Here is a 22,775-nt window from a genome sequence, read left to right as displayed (position 1 = left end):
TGATATAACAAAATGCTATTTGGGGTGGGGGGAGAAGAAAAGATCAATATTAGTTGTACAGAAAAAGAAATACAAAGCTGACTCATTTCACTTTCACAAAAATTCCCGTGGCGATTGATTTGTAACTCCCTCTGCAGTCTCCCATCTGTCAAGCCTGAAAGCACTACAGTTTTTCATCTCAGGAGCCATTAAATGAAAAGCAAAAATTAAACATTAAGTATTTTGCAATCTTTCCTCACCACTTCTCAGTCAAACATGATTCCCTAAAAAAATATGGATTTACAGCCAATATACATGAGTATGAATTATTTCCCAGGAATGTTATTGACACACAGACAGCAAAAAATAAACCACCTAAAGGAGATATGGGGGAAAAGAAAATGCTCACATTCCAGTTCACTAGTGATACCAGAAGGAAACAGACCTGCTTGTGACTGTTGAAGCAGCGTCGCCAAGTCAGTCTATTCAAACACCCTACACACCACACTTCCGCACCCACAATCACTGACCTTACAGAATTCATCCACAATCCTTTCCTTTCATCCAAGTTGCCTAGGCAATTACAGTTGTAATATTTTTTTACTTCAAATTAGTTCAAAGCAATGCCTCAAAGTGCTATTTAAGCAACATTTTCATTTGCTCTACCTTCTTGGGTTTATTATAGGATCTTCTAGATCTACCAGATAATTTTCCTCAACAAAAACAAACACACACACACACACACACACACACACACACACACACACACACACACACACACACACCGGCACTCTCAAGCTTCCATTTTCCTTTTTTAGTTTCTTTATTTTCTTTTTTAGTAGACAGTGTGAGCAGTGACTACTGAAAGACCAGGCTCTAGCAACAGACTTGTGATTTATTCATCAAGGTGTGTGCAGCCCTAGAAATTGTCCTAACTCTTATATAATCTCAGCTTTTTTTTTTATAAAACAGAGTTGTTAAGCTCTTTCAACATATGTAAAGCATCAGAAAAGTGCCCAATCATAAATAACCAAAGAATTTTGAATAATAATATTGTTCTGGTGGAATCTTCACCCTAAGCACCCTTCCCCAGTCTCTCTCCAAATCCTGTTCATCTCAAAATCTCTAAATCATGCCTTCCCTAGGGATGCTCAAGACCACTCCAAAAGGGAATTTAAACTGCCCCCAGAAGACAGATATATGGTTTTCTTGTCTCTCTTTTCCACCTCCCTCTGAGGGTGCTTGAAAATCACCCAGGAGCCTTGTATCCACTAAATGTGGGATTTTTCTAATTTGGTTTGATTTGGTCTGAGTTGGATTGCTGCGTCAGTGGAGAGGTTAAATCAGGGTGCAGAAACTTTTCAATTATTATTAAGGGTTTTTAAATGGATAGCTTTGTGTGTATTTATTATTCTTTAATTGGATTTCTTGATCAGAAATGTGTCTTGAAGAGCTTGTTTTATCAGTATGCACACTTTTCCTTAAACCTAGTGTATAATCTGTGACAGACACGTGAGTTCTATTATTAATACAACCATCCTCCATTGTTGGATATTTACTTTATCACTCAACTGCTTTTTGTTTGCATAAAAAAACAGTGCTTTAATTTGAGGAAGTAAGTTAAATTGTGGAGACCAAGGGCTACTTGGGAAGGGGATTTGAACAAAGGGTGGTAATTTATTGAAACAAGGAAATGAATAAAGAGTTTTGTAGGTTTAATGCATAAAACTGAGAGATTATGGAATCTTACAAATCTATGGTAAAATCAACATGGTGTTTCATCTCTAAGGAAGATGAATATTAGGAAGTGGAATTTATGGAAGATGATGTATGATTAAGATATTTTAATGTTCATTTCAAGAAAATGAGTATCACTCTTAAGGTGCCATGTATATTGTCATATTCATTAGGCTTTAGCACACTCTACATTAGGCAGGCAAATGCTAGGTGAGTACTGTTTGCTATACTTGATTTGAGGAGGATCCAGTGAGTGCTTCAGCTAAATCCCTGCAATCGGGGACAGTGTCTGCCAGAGCCATGTTGTTATTAATTACCAATAGTTTGTAAATAAAAGCATGAAAATACAAGATGACTCAGTTCTGAGATTAGAGGGCATAAGAAATAAAGGGCAGGCTATTTCTCCCTCTCTCCATATTCCTTAGTTACCTGTAGATCTTTGTGAAGGGTCATGGTCTCTCCCAAGTCTCATCCACTAGTATGTCTATTGTTGTTCTTGTTCAACTTAAAGATTAGCAGCTCAATTCCTGTTGGTAAGACTTTATGAGTGTGACTTCTGACTTTTCTAGGAGACACAGTATCACAGCAAATCCCCTAATCCTGTGACTATTAAAATCTTTCTGGTCCCCCCCTTCCAAAATGATCCCTGAGACTTAGATTCAGAGTTGTGTTATAGATGTATCTGGAAGCTCAAACCATTTAGTTATCCAGAACCAAATGGTCAGCTCTGAAACCATATATACAAGTATCATTATATAGTCTAAGCAGATTGTATTTATATATATGTAACAACAATTAACAAAAAAGAGACCATGAATTTGAATGAGAGCAAGGTGGGGTGTATGGGAGGGTATAGGGGAAAATGATGTAACTATATTATCTCAAAAAATGAAAGAAATAATTAAAATAGGAGGGGAACCCTAAAGCCTGATGCGTACTGGTAAATGGTACATCAGCCAAGATTGGTATATAGTTGGATGTGGGTTGAGGAAGAAATTGAAGATGAATCCAGTGTATAGTCCTGACTAGTTACATGATTAGTCAAAGTAGGAGGCATGGAGGCAAGTTGTAAAGAATCTTTGAAACTTTGAGCAAGTTAGAACATTAAAAATACCCAAAAATTCTTATTATAAATCAATGGCAACAAATGCAAAGAATCAGCTGTGGCTTTGCATTTTGTTGGAAAAGGCATTTGAATCTAGACCTGAGATGTTGGACAGTAAAGCTGATATATTTTCTAAATTTTTACTTCTGCAAGAAGGCAGCTGCAATGTTGAGTCTCTGTAATTAAATTAAATCTTATTACATTCTACTATTCATTCTGCACAGCAACAGAAACATCTGTCCATTATACACTTCACCAAAAATATATTTGACAACCTCAGGCTCAGAGAACTGGTGCCTAGACACACTGAGTTCCATGGTAGTTGTCTGGGAATCCAGGATTACAAATCAGTTAGATATTAAAATGGATATTTTGAAAAGGATGGTTGAAATATTGCAGCCATCCATTGTTTCTATGATACCCTTTAGAAAACTATTAACACAATGAGATTGCTGGAGTACAATTCTATTAGACAAAAATAATAAATTCTAATTGAATGAGTACTAGATGCCATTGCCACATAATAGATGCCTTTGTCTGGGAGAGGACACAAAATGACCTATGTTCTGTTTAGGATAGCAGAATTTCATTAAAAAAATATCTTAAAGGTTCCACCATTGTTTCTAGACTGTGGAATCTCACAGAACTTTACAGCTGTACCAGTTATAATGGCAAACCACTGGCCATAAAAAAAAAATCAGCAGCGAAGACTGAAAGCTGGGGCTTTTAATTTGGCCTTGTGGCAGTCAGCCAGTAGAACTTGTTCATAGCATGCTAAAGCCCCAACCTGTCAGGATCATGCTTGGAATTGTGGGAAAAATGTCTCTTGATACCATATCTGCCATTGTTGCCTTGGCAGAGAGAGCAAAGATGACTTGGGTGTGCTCAAAGCTGCTCTTTCTGACCTCCCTCTTAGGTCTGACCTTCAGGGTTTTACATGCAGCCTGTTTGTTCCAATGACCCTTCTTTCCTAAACAATTGCTACCCCTCTTCTGAAAATTCCAGCTCCATGAGAGATATTAATTAGCTTTTGAGTGATTGAATTAATGCCATGTACCAGGTACAGCTGTGCATTGTTCTAACTCTGCCACATCTACCCAAGTCTTAATGAGCAATCAATCATTCAGTTTCCCTGGAGTTAAAGCCTTCCCTAGATCCTTGAGTGCTAAAACTTGGAAACCAGGACAGAGAGAAGGTAAAGTTCTAAAGATGACAGATAATCATGTACATCTTCATGATACAATGAGAGGCATCTTGAAGATTGGCATGATGCCAATCCCCAGCCTTTCTGTCACACAAGCTCTGCTAGGTGTCTGTGATCTCATTGAGGAATGACACTAAGTTTCTCTCTCTCTCTCTTTCTCTCTCTCTCCTTTCTCAGTGTATTTGGATTTTTTATCTAGAGCTACAGTAATGTTGAGTTCTGGAAGATAGTTTTGGGGTGAATGTGGAGAGAGGTCCAGCACTACTGCCACTCATCCCCAGTTCTCATCCAGACCACCAAAGTGGAGAATTAGGAATCAGCACACTCCAGGCTCCATGGGGGATTTGAAGGGCTTTGTTTGTTGGTTTTCAGTATTTTAAGCATGGAGAGAGAGAGAGAGAGAGAGAGAGAGAGAGAGAGAACATAAAGTTGGGTGGAGAAGAAGACCTGGGAAAGGGGGAGGAAACATGATGCAAGTACATTGTATGGACAAATTAAATTAAAACATAAAAAAGGAAGAAGCCCTCTGTGGATTTGGTGTCCATGTGGCATACACCTGGAGATCATAGGTGACCAAAAAATTTTCTGTGCAACTCCATTGCCTAGTAGGTACCTGGAATCTCAAGTTCTACCATGTAAACTGCAAAGTCATTGACAAGAAAACAAATGACTACAACAGCACAGCATTAATCTCAGTGGCAAAAGACACATAGTAGGAAGAGTTTCTCTAAGTCAAGAAAACTGTAAATCTAGAAAAACAGGGGAAGGTGGTTGACAAATTTCCTATATTGGAATGAGGTTGGCCATAATTGAGAAGAATCAGGGAGTGGTGAGTAAAAGGATATCAGGTGACTGATAAGCATCTTCAGGGCCAACATTTTCTAGGGCCTGACTGAACAGAGAAGGCAAGAATCTAAAGAAAGGAGAAATCTGCTTCTGGAAATCAAATTACTGCAGTTTCAGTAATTGCCACAGTTCAACGAAAATGAAAGAGTGTTACAAAATGGTGTGATACTGACTACCAAATCCTACTGCTCAGTTTTAACATATCAGCTCTCTCTCTCTCTCTCTCTCTCTCTCTCTCTCTCTCTCTCTCTCTCTCTCTCTGTGTGTGTGTGTGTGTGTGTGTGTGTGTGTGTGTGTGTGTACAAATACCTGTATGAGGTAGAGCTGTTGGGAATTTCCCCCTACTCTGTGGATGATAGAATATCAAGGGTTGAGGTGAATTACTTCATTTCATCACTATGGTGCTATAATAAAGTTACTATGATACATTACTATAGGGAGGAAGTAGAATTACTGCAAAGCATCTTCATCACTCCTGTGATGCAGTAAAGTTACAATGAAACAAGTATAATGGGGTACAGTTACTATGAAGTGTTACTAATGAGATGCCATAGAGTTACTATGAAGCATCACTACTTAAGTACAGTGATTATGAAGCACTCCCGCTTAGATGAAGCAGCTGAATACATTTCCAATTTTAGTCCCCAGATCTGAAAGACAGGCTGAGATCAACAAAATAATAGATTTATGAATTTCTTATTTCTGACAGGATTTGTTTTCTGAAGCACTTTCTCAATTTAGATTTTCTGCCCCCTAGGCCTAGTGTTAATGTATTGCATTCTCCACTTTCATGACTCAAAACTTTTTATATTTGTAACTACTCTCATAGGATAAAAATATGTGTAATTATGTGCACTTTTCCCACATTAATCTCCATGTTCTTGTCCAGTGTTCAGTTCCTTAATTTTTTTTCTCTCAAGATCCCTCACATTGTGCATGCTCCTATCAAGTGTATTTCTTAATTCAAGTCTTGTCCTTAGCTAGGCATGACACCATAGAGGAACTGAGAGGGTTTTTGAATAATCAATTATCACTTGTAATTAGCACATCACTGTATGTGTGGAAATGATGCAGCTAAATTACATATGGATAAGTTAAGCTGTGGATTCACCTTAGTGACTTCAAGCACATTTCCAAGTCCCACACTCTATTACTTTATGTAATAAACCTGTGCTTTCCAGAAAATATAAAGGAAACTTCTACCTAGTCAAAAGTACAACTTCATTTTTTCCTCTGCTATTCTAAAGCATTTTGAGCTTACACAGGAAGACTGACAAAGAAATAGCAATGAAACAAGGATTTAATGTTTATTGGACCCTTGCCAATGCCAGGCATTCCTCCAGATGTGATGTGAGGATTTTATATAGTAGGTGTTCTATACTCAGTTTGCAAATAAGGAAATTGAGAGCCAGAGACATGAGTAGACCCTCCAGGTTAGCAGACCTGGTGAGTGAAAAAGCTCAAATTCAGACCCAAGAATACTGGTGTCTTAGTTTAATAGAATATATACAGGTGACAGATCATACATACATACATACATACATACATACATACATACATACACACATACATACATTGAGTCATAGAGAGATGACAGATACATAGATGACAGTTAGATAAATAGATACAAGATAGATACATAGATAAATTCATAGATCTCAGATAGATGCATAGACAGGGATATCAGCACCTGTCTGTATCTGCCCCGCATTGTTGGGCCATTTGCCAGTGACTGTATCAGCCCCACTTTAAGGAGCCATTTACCATGGCCTAGACTGGGTCCAACACTGAGTGGGGGAGTGTGGATAAGGGAAAGCTGGTTATCTAATGTCGTTAAAGAAGAGATGGAGACATCTAATCATAATAGGAGGGCAATCAGTTAATACTGAAGGCACCCAGTTTATTGATTCATCATCTTAAGTAACCATCCAAAGGTGGGGGCAATGGCAGAATACATCTATTATCATGTATACAGGGTATAAAGGGCAGATAGCAATTATATTCCTTAATCCTAAAGTCACTCCTTTGCAGCATGTACTCAAGCCTTCAGGTACCCTACACCAGCATTGTCTCACTAGCCTTCAGGGTGAGTGTAGACTCACCCTGGCCCAAATCTATTGTTATTTAGATAGGAGTCATTCTCTACTGAGGCCAGGATATCCAGCAGCTATTAGCTGCCATCTAAAAGACAATAGAAATTCTGGGCTCTCCTGAATTCGTGCCAGGGTGGAATAGATTTCCAAAATATATGGGTCCTGATATAGGGAGATAGATAAAATGAAAGTTGGGTGCATGAATAATAGATTGCTAAACAAATATATGGTAGATTAAGGAAAGAGAGATATGGTGAATGGTAGATAGACTTATTGACTGCATACTTATTGGGTTCATCATCAAGGCTGGCACAGAGATTGTTAAGCAAGACTCATCTCCCCTTGGAGAATCGAGTAGCAGAGAGTGATTGTGAACTGACAAATTATAGTACAAGGAGATAGATATTAGCATGTAGGCAGGAACAAAAGTACTCTGAGAGAACATTAGCATATTGTTTCCAAGGGATAAATGTGACACTTTTCATATACTTGCCACTTTTCTTAAGCAGAAGATAATACATTTAGAACAGGGAAATTAGCATATTTGAAAAAAGAGAAGGATCAAAGAAACATAGAGTTCTTTTCTGAACACATCCTTTAAATGTTCAAAGATATTCCTGTCCTAATTAAATACCCACTCAGCAGAGCTCTACTCCAAGCTCAAGATGATTAGATTTCCCTCATCTGACCACACTGGAATAAAGGCATAGAAAACCCTTCAGAGGACATAATCTTTTCTGGGTTTGCCATAGTTTAGAACATGCATCCAAACACAAGCTGTCCATTGTTGACTGGCTAGATGGATCCAATATTACACACAGTCACAAATGCTTAGTCATGGAATCACCAAGTCATCTCTCTTCACAAAGTGCTTCAGCCATGGTTTATAAAATACTGGTCTAAATATTTCCTCAAAAAACTAAAAGAGAGGAAGGAAGGAAGGAAGGAAGGAAGGAAGGAAGGAAGGAAGGAAGGAAGGAAGGAAGGAAGGAAGAAGCACTTACACATTTGCTTCTTATTATTTTGTTTTAGAATGTCAGTTCATAGGGAATAGTTAGATGTCAGTTCGTGACATCGTATTTTTCTGTGTACCAAAATTAGGACAAATTTCTTAGCTTTAAAAAGATCTATCTCGTATTCTTATTGTGAGATGTATATCTAATGTATATTAAAAAGAAAACAAACCTTTCAATAAGGAGGTATATTAGAATATACATATACATGTGTATGCCTATACACTCATATGCAAAAATGTGCACATTTAAATGTAACAAGATTAAAGCAACACAAATATAAATCCTAAGAATAAAGTGATCTAATCTCATTGAAACAATACAATTTTATACTCCCAAAAATTTAGTCTTCCATCATTGTGTAGAAATTATTCAAGCGTTTGGATAACACTGATGCTTACAAATGTCTTACCCTATGTTTTTCTTTACTTTTGGGATTAAACTGTCATGTTTAGTAAATGCAGGTAAATCTTATGTTACTCTGACAAATTCAAGGGCTTTCTTGACACCATTGAGTATGCAGTTTAACCTTTGAAAGACAGCAGGCTGAATGCTACATAGAATATTCAGCATTCATCAATTTTAATATATTTATGTAAAGAGTAAAAAGTGAAATATAATCACAATAATCTTTGTGGGAAAAGAATTGGTTTTGTGTGACTACACAGGGCCTTCTTTAAGCTGAGAACTATAACTCATGACAGAGACCCCCTTGGCTCTTTCCCACTGCTCCCTCACTAGTCAGCTCACACAGTTAGCTAGGAGTTGACAGATCTTTCATCTGCCATTTAGTTCCCTTCCTTTCACCTGGGAGAAAAACAGACAAGCCATGTGCTTCATTTCTGGATTAGTTAGAAAAGCAGGATGGGATTGTTTTAAAAATAACTTGTCAGTAATAAGTCCTGAAACAAATAGCTTTCTGAAGTGAGCTAGGTACCAGCTGATTTGGTCCCCATTTCCTCATTATGAAAAAACAAGGAGATAGCTGAGAATGTGTGTAAGGGCCATTTCAGAAATAGTATGCTGAGCTAATCAATTGTACTAAGGTATTATAATCTCATAACTTTCTTATCTTAACATCATGCAGCCCCCAACAGATATCATGTAGAAACCTGGGCATGCTCAGAACGCCCCATGGATGCATGCCACCTCTTGGTTAGCCAACAGTTTCATGAAGGTACTCAAACTCAGTCAAGTTAAGACACAAATATTCTCTGTCAGAAAAGCCTTGTTGGACAGAGAAAAGGGGAGGAGAAAATGATGTCATTATATTTTAATTTCAAAAAAGAAAAGCTCTGAGCATGGGCATTTCACAGTTGATAGTGCATACATATAATGTCTAGTATTCTTTCCCAGAGCATGGATCTCCTCTCTCTGCTGTCCAGAAAAGGTCAAAATGTAACTGTGTCACAAAGGGAGACACATACAGTGAGCAAGTTCATGTAGGTAGCACAACCCAAATTCTTTTTAGGAGGATCCTCAATCACTTAAGAAATAGACCATACTAGACATCATATTTTGATATCTGTGTGTAATAGCTAATGCATTAAAAGGTCAGAATGCACACAAGCTTAAAGGTTGGGTCATTTTGCAGCCACAGCTTTGCTGAGTTTCCAATACATCAACAGACTTTAAAGTGTCCTAGCACTTTCTCCTGCCCATGATTGCTAACAAAACAAATGCATAGTGGGTTATTTGTTGAGTCCATTTCTTTTCCAGGTTCCTGAATGGAAACATTCCTTTTATATATTTACCTTACAGGAAACCCAGAACTTTGGGGTTTACATATTAAGTATTTTATTGCCCTCTCCTTATGAACTTCAAAAGTAGTTATAAAATTGTTTGAACTTTTACATATAGATTTTTATTTGAAGTCAGACAAATGTTAATGTTTTCAGGACTGGGGTGTCCACTCTTCCCAGCACTCTTATTCACTTCCATGAAGGTTCACAGTCCTTAAGACGTAACTATAGTACATAAAGTTGCTTTTTAGTGTTTTTCTGTTTTAGGACTATACTCTTCTCAAACTTTCCCCAAGAGCCTAATGTACTCACCTGCCTTCTTCATCATTATTCACATTTATAAAACCTCTTCCTACTCTTCCATTACAAAGACTTATGTTGAACTATTTTTTCTAAGAACTGTTTCATATTGCAACAGATATACTAAAACCCTTAAAACAAGGGATAAAAAAAGTGTAGAATTCTGGTTTTTAAAAGGAAGAAGTAGTTCAACACTGGAAGCCATTCTAGCTCTCCTTGATGCACACGGGAACCACAGTCCCTGACTGTGCAGAAAGCTCTTGTCAAAAGTCTACAGTGTTAGTCAAATTTCAGGTAACTTGTTATAAAGAAAAATCACTAAATTAGAAGAACTTTATATAGATAGTTTTGTTTTAAAGAAAAATAAACTTTATAATGTATCCCAGCTTAAAACATATTTTAAATAGTTAACAAGATATGAGATACTGTCAGCAAGAGTAAATAATAAAGTCCCAAACAGGAAAGATGCCAAGCTAAAGACATACCTTGTCTTGAGGGCACACTAATGGACATTCCTTAACCAGGCAAGTGTCACAAAACTAGACTCCTATAGAATGGTGATCTGTTCGTTTGTTCTAACTCTAAAAAGGAAAAGAAAGAAAGAGGAGTGTTGTCAGCTATCAGTTCCAATTGAGTTTACCAAGGAACTAAGAGTGTTCTAGAGGTTTACATACATGGTAAGTCAAGACAAGCATGTCTGCCAAAGCATGAAACAAACACAGGAAAAAAAGTGTGGTGTTCTGAGTAATCCTGCAAAAAAAAAAAAAAAAAATGAAGACATTCGGTGAAAACAACATCAGAGCATTTGAAATGAACTACAACTTCACCTCTGCAATCTGCCTTTGTTTCCATTATATGACTTAATTGTATAACTTGTGGTCAAGTATGTATTTTTCATGTAGTAGAAATGAAGGGAGTACAGGCCTCGGCTCACTAGTGAATGATTTTGTGATCTGGAATGGAAGACAAAGGAAAGGACTGTTGATGCTGGCAAGCATCTGAGAGAGAATCACTCTCACAATCTAGGCCAGGTTTATAGGTTTGAAGAGCATGGGAGTTGCTCTTTGTGAACTCCTCCTGAGAGATGGCAGAACCAGGAGTTCGAGAAGGTAACAATGAATCCCAGAGTCTGGGTATGGGCATGGAATTCAGCTTTTCTCTGTCATCTCCTCTGTCATGAGAGTCTGGTGGCTCCTGCATTAGTGCCTGGGCCCTCTGGTGACATTCTGAATGAGCATAATGCTTAAATGCCGATAAACAAGCTTCTCCATGTCTGGCCCAGAATCTTCCACCACACTAAATGGAATCCAATAGCACAAAATGCAAAGCAACTTCTGGAGGTTGACCAGCTGGCCTCAGAAGTGGGTGAACCACCATTAGTAAACAGGAAAATCTGGTATTGTGACACACACCTTTGATCCTGCCACTTGGAAGTAAAGACATGAGGACCAAAGTTGACAGTCATCCACTACTGCATAAGGCATTCTAGGCCAGCCTGTGCTACAGAAGACGTCTGTAAAACCAAACAATAATAAAAGCCCATGTAAGTTTTAATGTGGAAAAACTAAAGAGAGGTTTGGATAAGTAAATCAAGCTTTCATTTGAAATCGACAGTCCACAGAGTAATAAATCGTCTTGGGACAAATTACAAAGTAATTACAGGCAAACTAAAAGGAGGTTTCTGTTGTTAATGTTTTCTTTTGTCTTTTATTTACTTGAAAATTTTGTGTACTATAACCATTAAGATTAATGTTTAATGAAATTCTGATTTGTGACTATCAGTGATTGAGTGAATAACTAAAAGAATGAATTGATCAATGAACATGTTTATTTTTCTGGGCTTTAGATAAAAATTCTCTGTACCCAAAGGCTGTGTAACACATCTCTTTCTATTTAATCCATACTTAGGGACATACTTCCATAAATTGTCTTTTCAGCTCACTGAGGCCATATGGTAGTGAACCCCATACTATCTGCTTGGTACTCAAACAAACAACAAGCTGTGTTCTCACAGTCAGCAGTAACAACTAACCTAATTGCTAAATTCAAACTTTTTCCCCCTCAGCCCACACGTACCTACTGAAGGCAAGGGATTGATTTAAACACACCCTCTAAAATATCTGTATATTAGTAATTATTAATTTGAACTTATAATTGTAGATCTAATAGTTTCCTTTTTTGTAGCTCATATAGATGCCTCTGAAATTCTTACTATGCTTGTGATGTGAAATAAAACCTCAACCTGCCAAGGGTGGCCTTGTCTTCACCACTCTTAAATGTTCTGATAATCTTGAACCCAGGCTCTATCTATATCTTCTGTCAATTTCCCCTGTGTTCTTAATCCAAATAACTAGACAAAAAGCCATTGCACTTAAATTTTGTAAAGTGAGGGCCGTCTGTCTGTCTGTCTGTCTCGGTCTATCTATCTATCTATCTATCTATCTATCTATCTATCTATCTATCTATCTATCTATCATATGCCTTCAGTGCCAGCTAAGAAGGATAGCAGGCAGTATCCTTTATGAGGTCCCATAATATCTAACTGCAAATTTCTTCTCTTTTACATCTCTTTTCTCAGCCTAGAGAATCTTTTCAGGGCTGTATTCAGCAGCTCTTGGTTCACTTGAAATAATCATAATTTTCCCACTCACTGTCCATGCTGTAATGTTCAAAAGACTCCATGCCATTTCAAAATCTCAAACTCTAATCAATTTCTTTGTGTTTTATTCTGTGATGTCATACTTGGAGGTCCATTTCTAATGGTATGCTTAGTAAAAGTACTCATTATATTTCTTTCAGTTAGTAACAAGAGCACCATCCAGAAAAATTGTGCTACAGTCCATTAAAGTGTCCCTTTCCCCACACCCTTGTCTGTATGCCATATGTAAAATTACCATTTTTCATTTGAAAATAAAATGTGATGTTGGTCTATACTTCTTTGATTAAGAGGGAGATGGATCACTTCCCTTCCCATGGGTTTATGCTACATTTGTATTTTATTATTTAAGCACGTGTATAACTGGCTTACTCTGCTTATGGACTCGTAAGAGAGGCCCCAGTGAAAAACTTGATAAATTTATTGATACAGTGCCAACATTCTCCTGCTTTATTACTTTCTTTGTGCAGCATTTAAAATAACAGAAACTGAAACTTTGAGCACCTGATTTTGAGATTCCCCTCCTTCCTGATGTGCATTTATTGCAAGATGATAAAGATCCCTCAAGGCTAGATTAAGCCTTCACAATTCAAAGCATTAAGTGTTTGAATGAAGACAATAAATTTAGAATATGAGAATGGAATATCAATTAGCTTTTATCATTTATTATTAGCATCATTATCTAATAATCTTTTCCTTGTTTCTAAATTCTATTACTTCAATCACTGTAGATGTTTAATGGGGGATTATTAATCTGGTAGAGAAAGCTTCCCTTTATCCCAATTTTTAACTTTTTTTTCAAAAAAATTATTTTGACTCATTCATTTATCCTTTCAGGTGAAATTTATAAATTTCATTTGAATATTTATTTGACTTATAATTAGGTCTTTCCTATCTTTAGCCCTCCCCCCACACCCCCCACCCCTGCCGACCCAAACTCTCTAATTCACCCTGTATCTTAACACAGTCTAACCAACTTGTAGCTCAGTTTTAACATAGACATTGAGTTCAAGTGTTTTATTTGCCATGTTTTCTGGAACTTGCAGATTTCTGTGTTTTGTCATAGGGTTTATAGGATTTTGTTATAGAAGAGTGTTTTGATTTTCTTTATTATTGTTATTTTGTTTGTTTTGTTTGAGATACAATCTACTGTACCCTAGGTTGATCTTGAACTCACTATACACTCAAGGATGACTTGAGTATCTGTTGTTCCTGCTTTGGGATTTCATGTCCCACCAACTATGTTTGTAGGAAATACTGATAGACCCCAGGGCATCATGCAGGCTAGGCAAGAACCCTACCAACTGAGATACATCAGCCCCATGGCTTTGATTTTTGAAACAGGGTTTTCACATTGTCAACCAGGCTGGCTTGAAGCTTACAATGCATCCCAGACTCACTTTGAACTCTCAGCAACCCTCCTATGGCAGCCTTCTGAGTACGGGGATTTACAGAGAAGAGCTATGCCTGCCTCAAAGTCTGGATTTTTACTAGGATGGTTATTTCAAACTAGTCCCCGGGGAGGGGAGCAAACAAACAAGTTCTCATCTTGTCTTTTTAGAGTGTGGAAGGGGAGCATCATGAGAAAGCTGTGGAACTTCTCAAGGCTGCCAAGGACAGTGTGAAGCTGGTGGTCAGATACACCCCAAAAGTCCTGGAGGAGATGGAGGCTCGCTTTGAAAAGCTGCGGACAGCTCGACGTCGGCAGCAGCAGCAATTGCTCATTCAGCAGCAGCAACAGCAGCAGCAACAACAACCACAACAAAACCACATGTCATAGGTGAGACCCGCCCTCCTTCTTGCCTACAAAGTGCCTCAGTTCCTAAAGGTAGCTCCTGGGCCCACGGAAGTAAAACTATCAGGCATACACACACTCCAAGGAAAATTAACCAAATGAAAGATGATGGGATGGTATCCAAAAATATAAACAGGTTATTCCATGTGTCATTCAGCTACACTCTCCCCTTACATAGGGGATTTTGAAAAATAATGTGCTATGGCAGGGTTAACTACTGACTCCAGGGTGCGTTTTTATAAACTAGGATGATGCCATCTCTTTGTCAGCCCAGATCAATGTAACAGTGGGAGTTGATTCTAGTCCCCACTCATCCCATTGACTAGTAGTTTTTACCCAGTACACAAACTACACAACAGTATAGTGCTATACCTGGCTACAGATACTTTAGCTCAGAGAGATGCAGAATGTTACGAATGCATTCAACATGAAGAATGAAGTAGTAAAATGACAGTTAATACAATGTGACATACAGAAGGGTTTGAAATGTATCTGATTCCTTTGCCTTCTCCCCCATTCCACTTTACAACAAGACATGATAAATAAAGTTTCACATATATTTTCAAGAAAATTGAAGAAAAATGTGTTAATAGTATTAAAAAAAAAAAAAAAAAAAAAAAAAAAAAAAAAAAAAAAAAAAAAAAAAACTGGCACCTTTGAAGTGTCTTATGCCCTCTTCTGGCTTCTGAGAGTACAGCACATACAGGCAATTAGACACACACACACACACACACACACACACACACAAAGAGAGAGAGAGAGAAGAGAGAGAGAGAGAGAGAGAGAGAGAGAGAGAGAGAGAGAGAGAGAGACTAAATAAATAATGAAATACAAAAGTTTAAAATTATATTCCTTCCTCCAAGGTATGTTGATGCAACACCAGACATCTTTTAACACAACTGTGGCCAGGACCTGTCCAGTGAGTTCCAGAGATAACATGAGCAAATACCTTAACTTTATGAGGGTACATCCTGCTGGGAATGAATAATTAATAAATAAGCAAGAAAATAAGTCAACATGTCAACATCCTTTTGGAATCAAAACTTTGAAAAGTTAAACCAGGGATGTTTGAATGAACTCTGGCTAGGTGGTTACTTTAAACACAGACCCCTCAAAGGAGATAGCATCTAAGAAGAAACTGAATGCCAAGGAGCAGCCTCCAAGGAGATCATAAGAGAGGAAATGGCCAGTGATCTGGTATATGAGTCATTTGTTATTTGAGGAAGAGAAAGAAGACCTTGAGAGATGGAAACAAGGTGTGATAATGACAATGGTGGATGGTGAGGTCAATAGGATGTGTAGGGACCAGGTACTGAAAGCTTCTCCACCCCTGAGAGAAATTAAGGTTGTTAAGCAAAAAGGTGACATGACTTGATTTATGTTCCATAAAGCTAATTTGGCTTCTGTGACCCTAGAGAATTACAGGGTTACAATGGAAAGAGACAAGTTGGAAGGTTAAAATACAGTGACCAAGGCAAGAGATCAATTGCCTTAGTCTATGTACTTGGGATGGATACAATGAATAGACATGGACTAGTCGTTTTGCCTAAAGCCTCAGTTACCCATTCTGTGCTCTCAGATTTCTATCAAAAAGTCCTTTTTGGCAATAGAGGAACTCCGTGATTCTCTAGTCAGTCACTAGCATATTTCTATTGATGCTATTGTTTCTGCTCTCCCTGGTATTGTAGTCTCATACCTATGCCCCTGAGTGATTTAAAATGTCAGCACTTAGCAAAATTGTCCAGGGGTGTTTTGAAAGCAATATGTGTCAATCAGACTTCTGAGATCTCATTGAAAGCTTCCAATCTTTTGCTACTTCAGTTGTCTTTGGTAATATACAATTTGACAAATGCAAACATTTGGATTTCCAGTTCCTGTTCAGTCTTCATTAAGTCACCTCAAGATTTCCTAAGGATCATTAGAAATTCACTTACATATTTAACCAGGAAAAAGCACCAGCTGTCATTTGTTGTTTACATAGGGTGTGGTGGGGTTTTGTTTGCTTGAACATGAACTTTATTTCTATTCCTGTCAAGAGAGCCATTGTAGTACACAATGTCTACCCCTTGAGATTAAATGGTAGTGACCATTTAAAGAGCAATCAAAACACACCCAAGTTATGTCACCCATTTTATGGTGAATTCAGCCAAAAAGATGCACATTAGCTCTTGCTTAATTTTTAATTAACTTGATCTTTAAGGAGTTAGAAAAGCTTTACAACACTTGCTAATTTATACTACAATTTGTTTTTAAGAATTTTCAAGCTTACTAAATCTATTTAAGTGGAAACAGATCTTGGATATTTTTTGTCACCATTCAAGCAAAGACCAGATAACTCAATCATAATATTTGCCAGATACAGTCTCACTGCTTATCAAATGAAATATAACTTCATATTCTCTAAATCATAAATAATATATTTTATCTGAGAATGTAGAAATTATCAAATCACTATGAATGGAAAGAGGGTAAAAAAGAAAAACAGATTGAGTGTAAGTTGTACAGGGCTTATCTTTCATACCTACATTAATTTTAAATTCTGCAAACTAAAGTTGTCTTTCATTCTCACTTCTGTGAGATCCCACTTCCAAAAAAAATCTAAAAATACTCTGCATTTACAAGAAAGAATTCTAAACAGAAAATATGATTATAGGTTGTGTCATGTGATGGCACTTTTGTGAGAAAGTGCTATGTTTATTCATCTCATATGGGTTTTTAGTTTTACAACATGACCTCATTACACATTTGGATTTTCACTCTGATTTTCAGAGAATAAAAAGGATATTTTCAGATATTAATATTCCAAAAAACACCCCAAGACCAAAGCCTGTTCCTGCCCTCCATTGTTGGGCAAGGATAGGATGGAGAACTCATCAGCTATGAAACCACAACAGATGAACATATAATCTGGAATTTGTCATCTGCCTCACTGACACTAACTTTAGACCTGTTGCTTTTACTTTTTCATTTCTGAAATCTTTCTCTGCCTCCTGTTAATACCAGGGGATTGTTGCCAAAACCATTGACCCAGACACTAAGGACAGTAGATCCCATAGGGTGGCCTGTTAAAAGTAAATACAGGGAATGCAGAGTCCATCAGCAGAAATAATTGGAATGCTAATGTTTATGAAACAATGCAAGCAAGAACTCTCCTGAGTGATTTAGACGTGTTAAATGACGCTTCCCAATAGCCTTATGATGCCTATATATTATTCTAATTTGTTTTAAGTTATGAAAGAGAGACACAAAATGAGTTTTTAAATATATGGAACATTTTACAATTAGAAAATGACAGGGCAGACTTTAGACCGGAAAAAAAAAATGAGCTTCCATGCCTTTTACTCCTCACCACACTGAACTCAAAGGTACTTGAACTTAATAGTTGCTGATTGCACCTCATATTCATGAAATTTCTGAATGAGCAATTTCACATTGCTTACAGTTAGGCATGTCCAAACCACCCTCCCCAGTCACCTCCCAAGCAATAGACTATCCTCAAAAGACCTTCACTTCAGTGGTACTAGTTTTCCATTTTTGCCAAAAAAATTTGCTATTAATTTAGTGCTTGTAAATAACACAACTTTAATACATTACAGTTCTTTAGAATTCACTGCAATTGTCATAAAAATCCCAATGACATTTTTGGCAAAATTATATAAACAATAATCCTAAAATTTTCAAACCATTGCACCATCAATTTGCTAAAACAATTTAGACTAAAATGAACAGATCTGGAATCATCACACTTCCTGCCTTCGAAATGTATTGCAGAATCATAGTAAAGCAAACTGCATGGTGCTGGAGGAGTCTGCATGCTGTTTTTCCGAAATGACTGTCTTAAATCACAAATAATACACCCACCAATACTGGTCTTCCTTCTGTCTGAGCTGTTTTTAACATTTGCTGTCTTTTTTAATCTTTTAAATAGCCAAGAGATCTCATTTCCATTTAAAATTTCATTTCCCCAAGAGTTCAAGAAGCAGAGCTTTTAATTTATTTATTTCTCATATTTCTCTTGGGTATTTATTTTCTTTGGGGAATACTCATCTAAGTGCTCTGGCTACTTTTTGATTAACTGTTTTGGTTTTGCTATTGAATGCCCCGAGTTCTTCAACATATTTTGGATATTAGCACCTCATCAGTTGTATTATTTGCAAGTATTTTCTCCCAGCTTTTGGTTGTTTGCTGCTTCATCTTATTGTTTCCTTTGAAGTGAAGAAGCTTTTTTGTTTCAAACAATTCCATTTGCTTGTTTTGGCTTTCCCTCCCTGTGTTTCATGTTGTATATACCATATATGCACAACTCAGTTCCTACATATGAGTGATAATTTGCCATACATGTCTTTCTGTGCCTTGTACTTTTCTCACTCTGATGGTCTTCAATCCCATGTTTCAACAACAGTTGTCTATCAAAATAAAATGCTTCCTCTAAAACCAGAGTTGCTCACCAATATGTAATCCATCATATGCATACATTCTGCAAGATAAAAGGTATACATATCAAGGCAGGGATGGGAAGAATAATTCTGAAAACCACAGTGGTCCCTCTGATAGTTGACAAAGAAATACATCCAACAAAATTCATGCTAAAATACAAACTAAGTTTGTGTGTGAAAACGAATTACTATAGGCAACAAGATGGCTCAGTGGGTAAAGGCACTTGCCACAAAACTCTAGTGACTTTCAGTCTAGCACTTTCCCAACTGAGTAATTTTAGCTGTGTTTAAACCTGGAGACATGAGTTTGATTCCCAGAACCCACAAGAATATGGAAGAGGAAAACTAAGGCCACAAAGTTGACCTCTAACACTTGAGCGTGCTCGCACGTGTGTGCACACACACACACACACACACACACACACACACACACACACATATGAATCACTAATTTTCTTAGTTATAAATCATGTGATAGGTATATAACCAGAGGGAGCTATGCTGAACTCTACTTTGCCCACTACTCTCTCAGCTACTGATATATTTCTTAGTCCCATTTATTTCCCTTCAGGATAGATGAGAAACTCTAAGATTCTGATGGTATAAAATGTGTTTGGATCTCCATTCCTTTAGGACGTATGACTCTGATAATTTGGTTACTTAAAAACACCAATCTCTAAGCCAGGAAGTGGTGGCACATGCCTTTAATTCCAGCACTTGGGACGCAGAGGCAGGAGGATCTCTGTGAGTTCCAGGCCAGCCTAGTCTACAGAGCTAATTTCAGGACAGCCAGGGCTACAAAGAGAAACCCTGTCTTGAAAAACAAACAAACAAAAAGCAATAACAACAACAACAACAAAATACTAGTTCTGTCACGTTAGGAAGCCTTCAGTCTAACCCTGATTAAAATGCTGTCTTGTGGAGATTAACTAAGAAAAGGGAAATATGTAAACTCAATAAAGCACATAATGTGTGAACATGTAATATCAGTATTATCAGTCACAATAATACTGTTGCCACTGATGCTGCAGTGGTTAAAAGGTTAATGGCATTCATGCTTGGCACAATGCAGGAAGGCAATTCATTAGCTTCTGCACAGTGGTCCCTTACATGTCCATGTCCATTGTTTATTCTATAGCCCCTGGAGTTGCTGGCTTATCACTAGAAGACTTTCAGCCAGTGGGGTGGTAAAAAGAGTAGGCAGAACAATTTTTGGAAAATTTGTTTTGTGTGTATTTTTTAGCATTAACCGAAGTAAAATTAGCAACATCTTTAAAAACGAGGATTGGGAGAAATAACTGTGTACAGTGGAAGAGTCACAGCTGTGAGGAAGGGGCTCAGGGGAGCAGCATCCCCAACTCTGGTCAGACAAATGACACTGACCTATGTGGTGTCAGGTTGACCTTGGGGGAGGGGCTTTATTCCTCAGAGACAGGATATTGGTGCTTCCAACACGTCTTTGCAGGCTTGTTTCTCAGTAAAGGCATTGTTAAATGCTCTTGTATTGATTACAGTTACACTACGAATGTCACTTGGTTTTTGTTTGTTTGTTTGTTTGTTTGTTTGTTTGTTTTCTGTTTTGTTTTTGCCTTCGTGGGGAGAATTAGAATCATCTAGAACTGATAGGAAGAAATATTAAATATTTGAAATGTTGCCAAACTTAAATTCTTTATTTCATTTTGGAAAATGCTGTGGCTTTTTCATGTCATGTTCATCAATTACCTCCTTCATGACAGGTTTGCTGCTTGTTTATTTTATTTTATTTTTTCATGTGTGGAAGACTATGAATGAATACTGATGGCCCAGATAATCTGAGTATTTTCACTGTGGTGGTTTGAATGAGAATGGCTCCCTGTCTTAGTTAGGGTTACTATTGCTGTGATAAAAAATCATGACCAAAAACTACTTGGAGGAGGAAAGGGTTTATTTGACTTAAATATCCTGAATCATAGTCCACTGAGGAAAGCCAAGTCAGGAACTCAAACTGGGCAGGAATCTGGAGGCAGGAGCTGATGCAGAGTTCATGGAGTGCTGCTTACTGGCTTGCTTTTTATAGCTTGCTTAGCCTGCTTTTTTTTTCTTTTTTTTCTTTTTTTTTCTTGAGGTATGCATGTTTTGTTTTGTTTCGCTTTTTAAAATTAATTTATTTTTACATTCCAATCCCAATTCTCCCTCCCTTCTCTCCTCCTGCTCCCTCCTCTTCACCCTCTCACCTCTGATTTGCTCCTCAGAGAGGAGAAAGGGTAAGATGACCCCAGGAAGTCTACTAAATCTGTCCCATCATCTCCTTGATGCAATACCAAGGCACCTACTCACCCTCCACATCCCCATGTCTAGGCTGGGCAAGGTATCTCTCCATATAGAATGGACTCCAATAAGTCAGTTTGTGCATTAGAATTAGGTCTTGGACCCACTGCCTCATATATTGGACCCAATCTCACCATTGTCACCTATATTAAGGGAGGCTAGTTCGATTTTATGCAGGTTCCCCATTTGTCAGGCCTGAGAACAGAGATCTCTCACTAGCTCATGCCAGCTGCTGCTTCTGTGAGTTTCTTATAGCACCCAGGTATCTATATGCTTCTTCTTTTGAGCCACCAACCAGCTCCCAAATCATGACATAGAGACTTCTTATTAGTTATGAATGCTCTACCTACTTTAGGCTCGTTTCTGGATGGCTCTTTTAACTTAATTTAGCCTATTTATTTGTCTACCTTTTGCCTTGGGGCTTTTTTCTTTGTGTGTGTTATTTTCCTGCTTCCTCCAGTGTCTGGCTGGCTGGTGGCTGCCTGGCTTTTTGCCCCAGGCATGTCCCTCACTTTCTCCCTCTTGCTCAGTCATTCTCTCCCTCTCTCAAGCCTAGACTTCTCCTCCTATTTATTCTCTCCACCTGCCAGCCCCACCTATCCTTTCTCTGCCTAGATATTGACCTTCAGCTGTTTATTAGACCAATCAGGTGCCTTAAGTTAGCAAGGTGAAACAGATGCAGCACATATTTACAAAATTAAGCACACATCATTAAACAAATGCAGCATAAACAAATGTAACACATCTTTACGTAGTTAAATTTTCCACAACACAGGACCACTAGTCCAGGGGTGGCATTACCCAGAATGGGCTGGGACCTCCCCATCAATCGCTAAAATGCTCTCCAGCCTTGCCTACAGCCAGATTCTATGGAGGCATTTTCTCAATTGAGGTTCCCTCCTCACAAATGATTCTAGCCTATGTCGAATTGACCTAAAACTGTCTACCACACCCCCATAGTTTCATATGTTTGAATTTTAGGTTTCCAGTTGTTAGAACTATTTCTGGAAGGATTAGGAGGTATGGCCTTGCGGGAGGAAGTATGTCATTCAGGGTGGGCTTTGAGGTTGAAAATACTACCACTCTCCATCCCCCTAGCCCACTCCTTATACATAAAATGTTAGTTCTCAGCTACTGCTCCAGTGTCATTCCTGCCTGCTTGATGCAATGTCTCCCAAGATAGTCATGAACTCAGCCTCTAAAACTATAAACAAACCCCAATTAAATGCTTTCTTTTATAAGGTGCCTTGGTCATGGTGTCTCTTCACAGCAGTAGAACGGTAACTAAGACACTCATACAGCTCTCGATGTTTTTAGTGATTTATAGTTTAAAAATGAATCCTAATCACCAGTTTCTTTCACTGTCTCCCCACACCCCACCCCATTTCAGGCCCTGAAGAAAAGCTGCGGGGTTAATCATCCGACCGTCACAAATTTGGAACCGTGCTCCAGAATCCCAGCACATAGGAAAAGGGAAAGGCAACACCAATTATTGCACCCGCCAAAAAGCTATGAATATGTGGTGTATGCATTCTTTACCAAGGCAATTCAACAGCTTCCTC

At 37.9% G+C, this 22,775-nt stretch overlaps 1 protein-coding gene across 1 annotated transcript in view; it reads left to right on the top strand.

The window, feature by feature from the left end:
* Positions 1-14,455, top strand: part of Lin7a (lin-7 homolog A, crumbs cell polarity complex component) — a 117,124-nt gene extending 102,669 nt beyond the window's left edge. Inside the window, exon 5 of the mRNA XM_035451922.1 lies at positions 14,237-14,455. Coding sequence (XP_035307813.1) covers positions 14,237-14,455 — 219 coding nt within the window. The remainder of the gene's footprint in view (positions 1-14,236) is intronic.
* The last annotated feature ends 8,320 nt before the right edge of the window (positions 14,456-22,775 follow it).

Source organism: Cricetulus griseus (genome assembly GCF_003668045.3).
Source record: "Cricetulus griseus strain 17A/GY chromosome 1 unlocalized genomic scaffold, alternate assembly CriGri-PICRH-1.0 chr1_0, whole genome shotgun sequence".
Lineage (NCBI taxonomy): Eukaryota > Metazoa > Chordata > Mammalia > Rodentia > Cricetidae > Cricetulus > Cricetulus griseus.
Note: the sequence above shows the minus strand (reverse complement) of the source record. Positions and strands in the feature narration are given on the sequence as shown.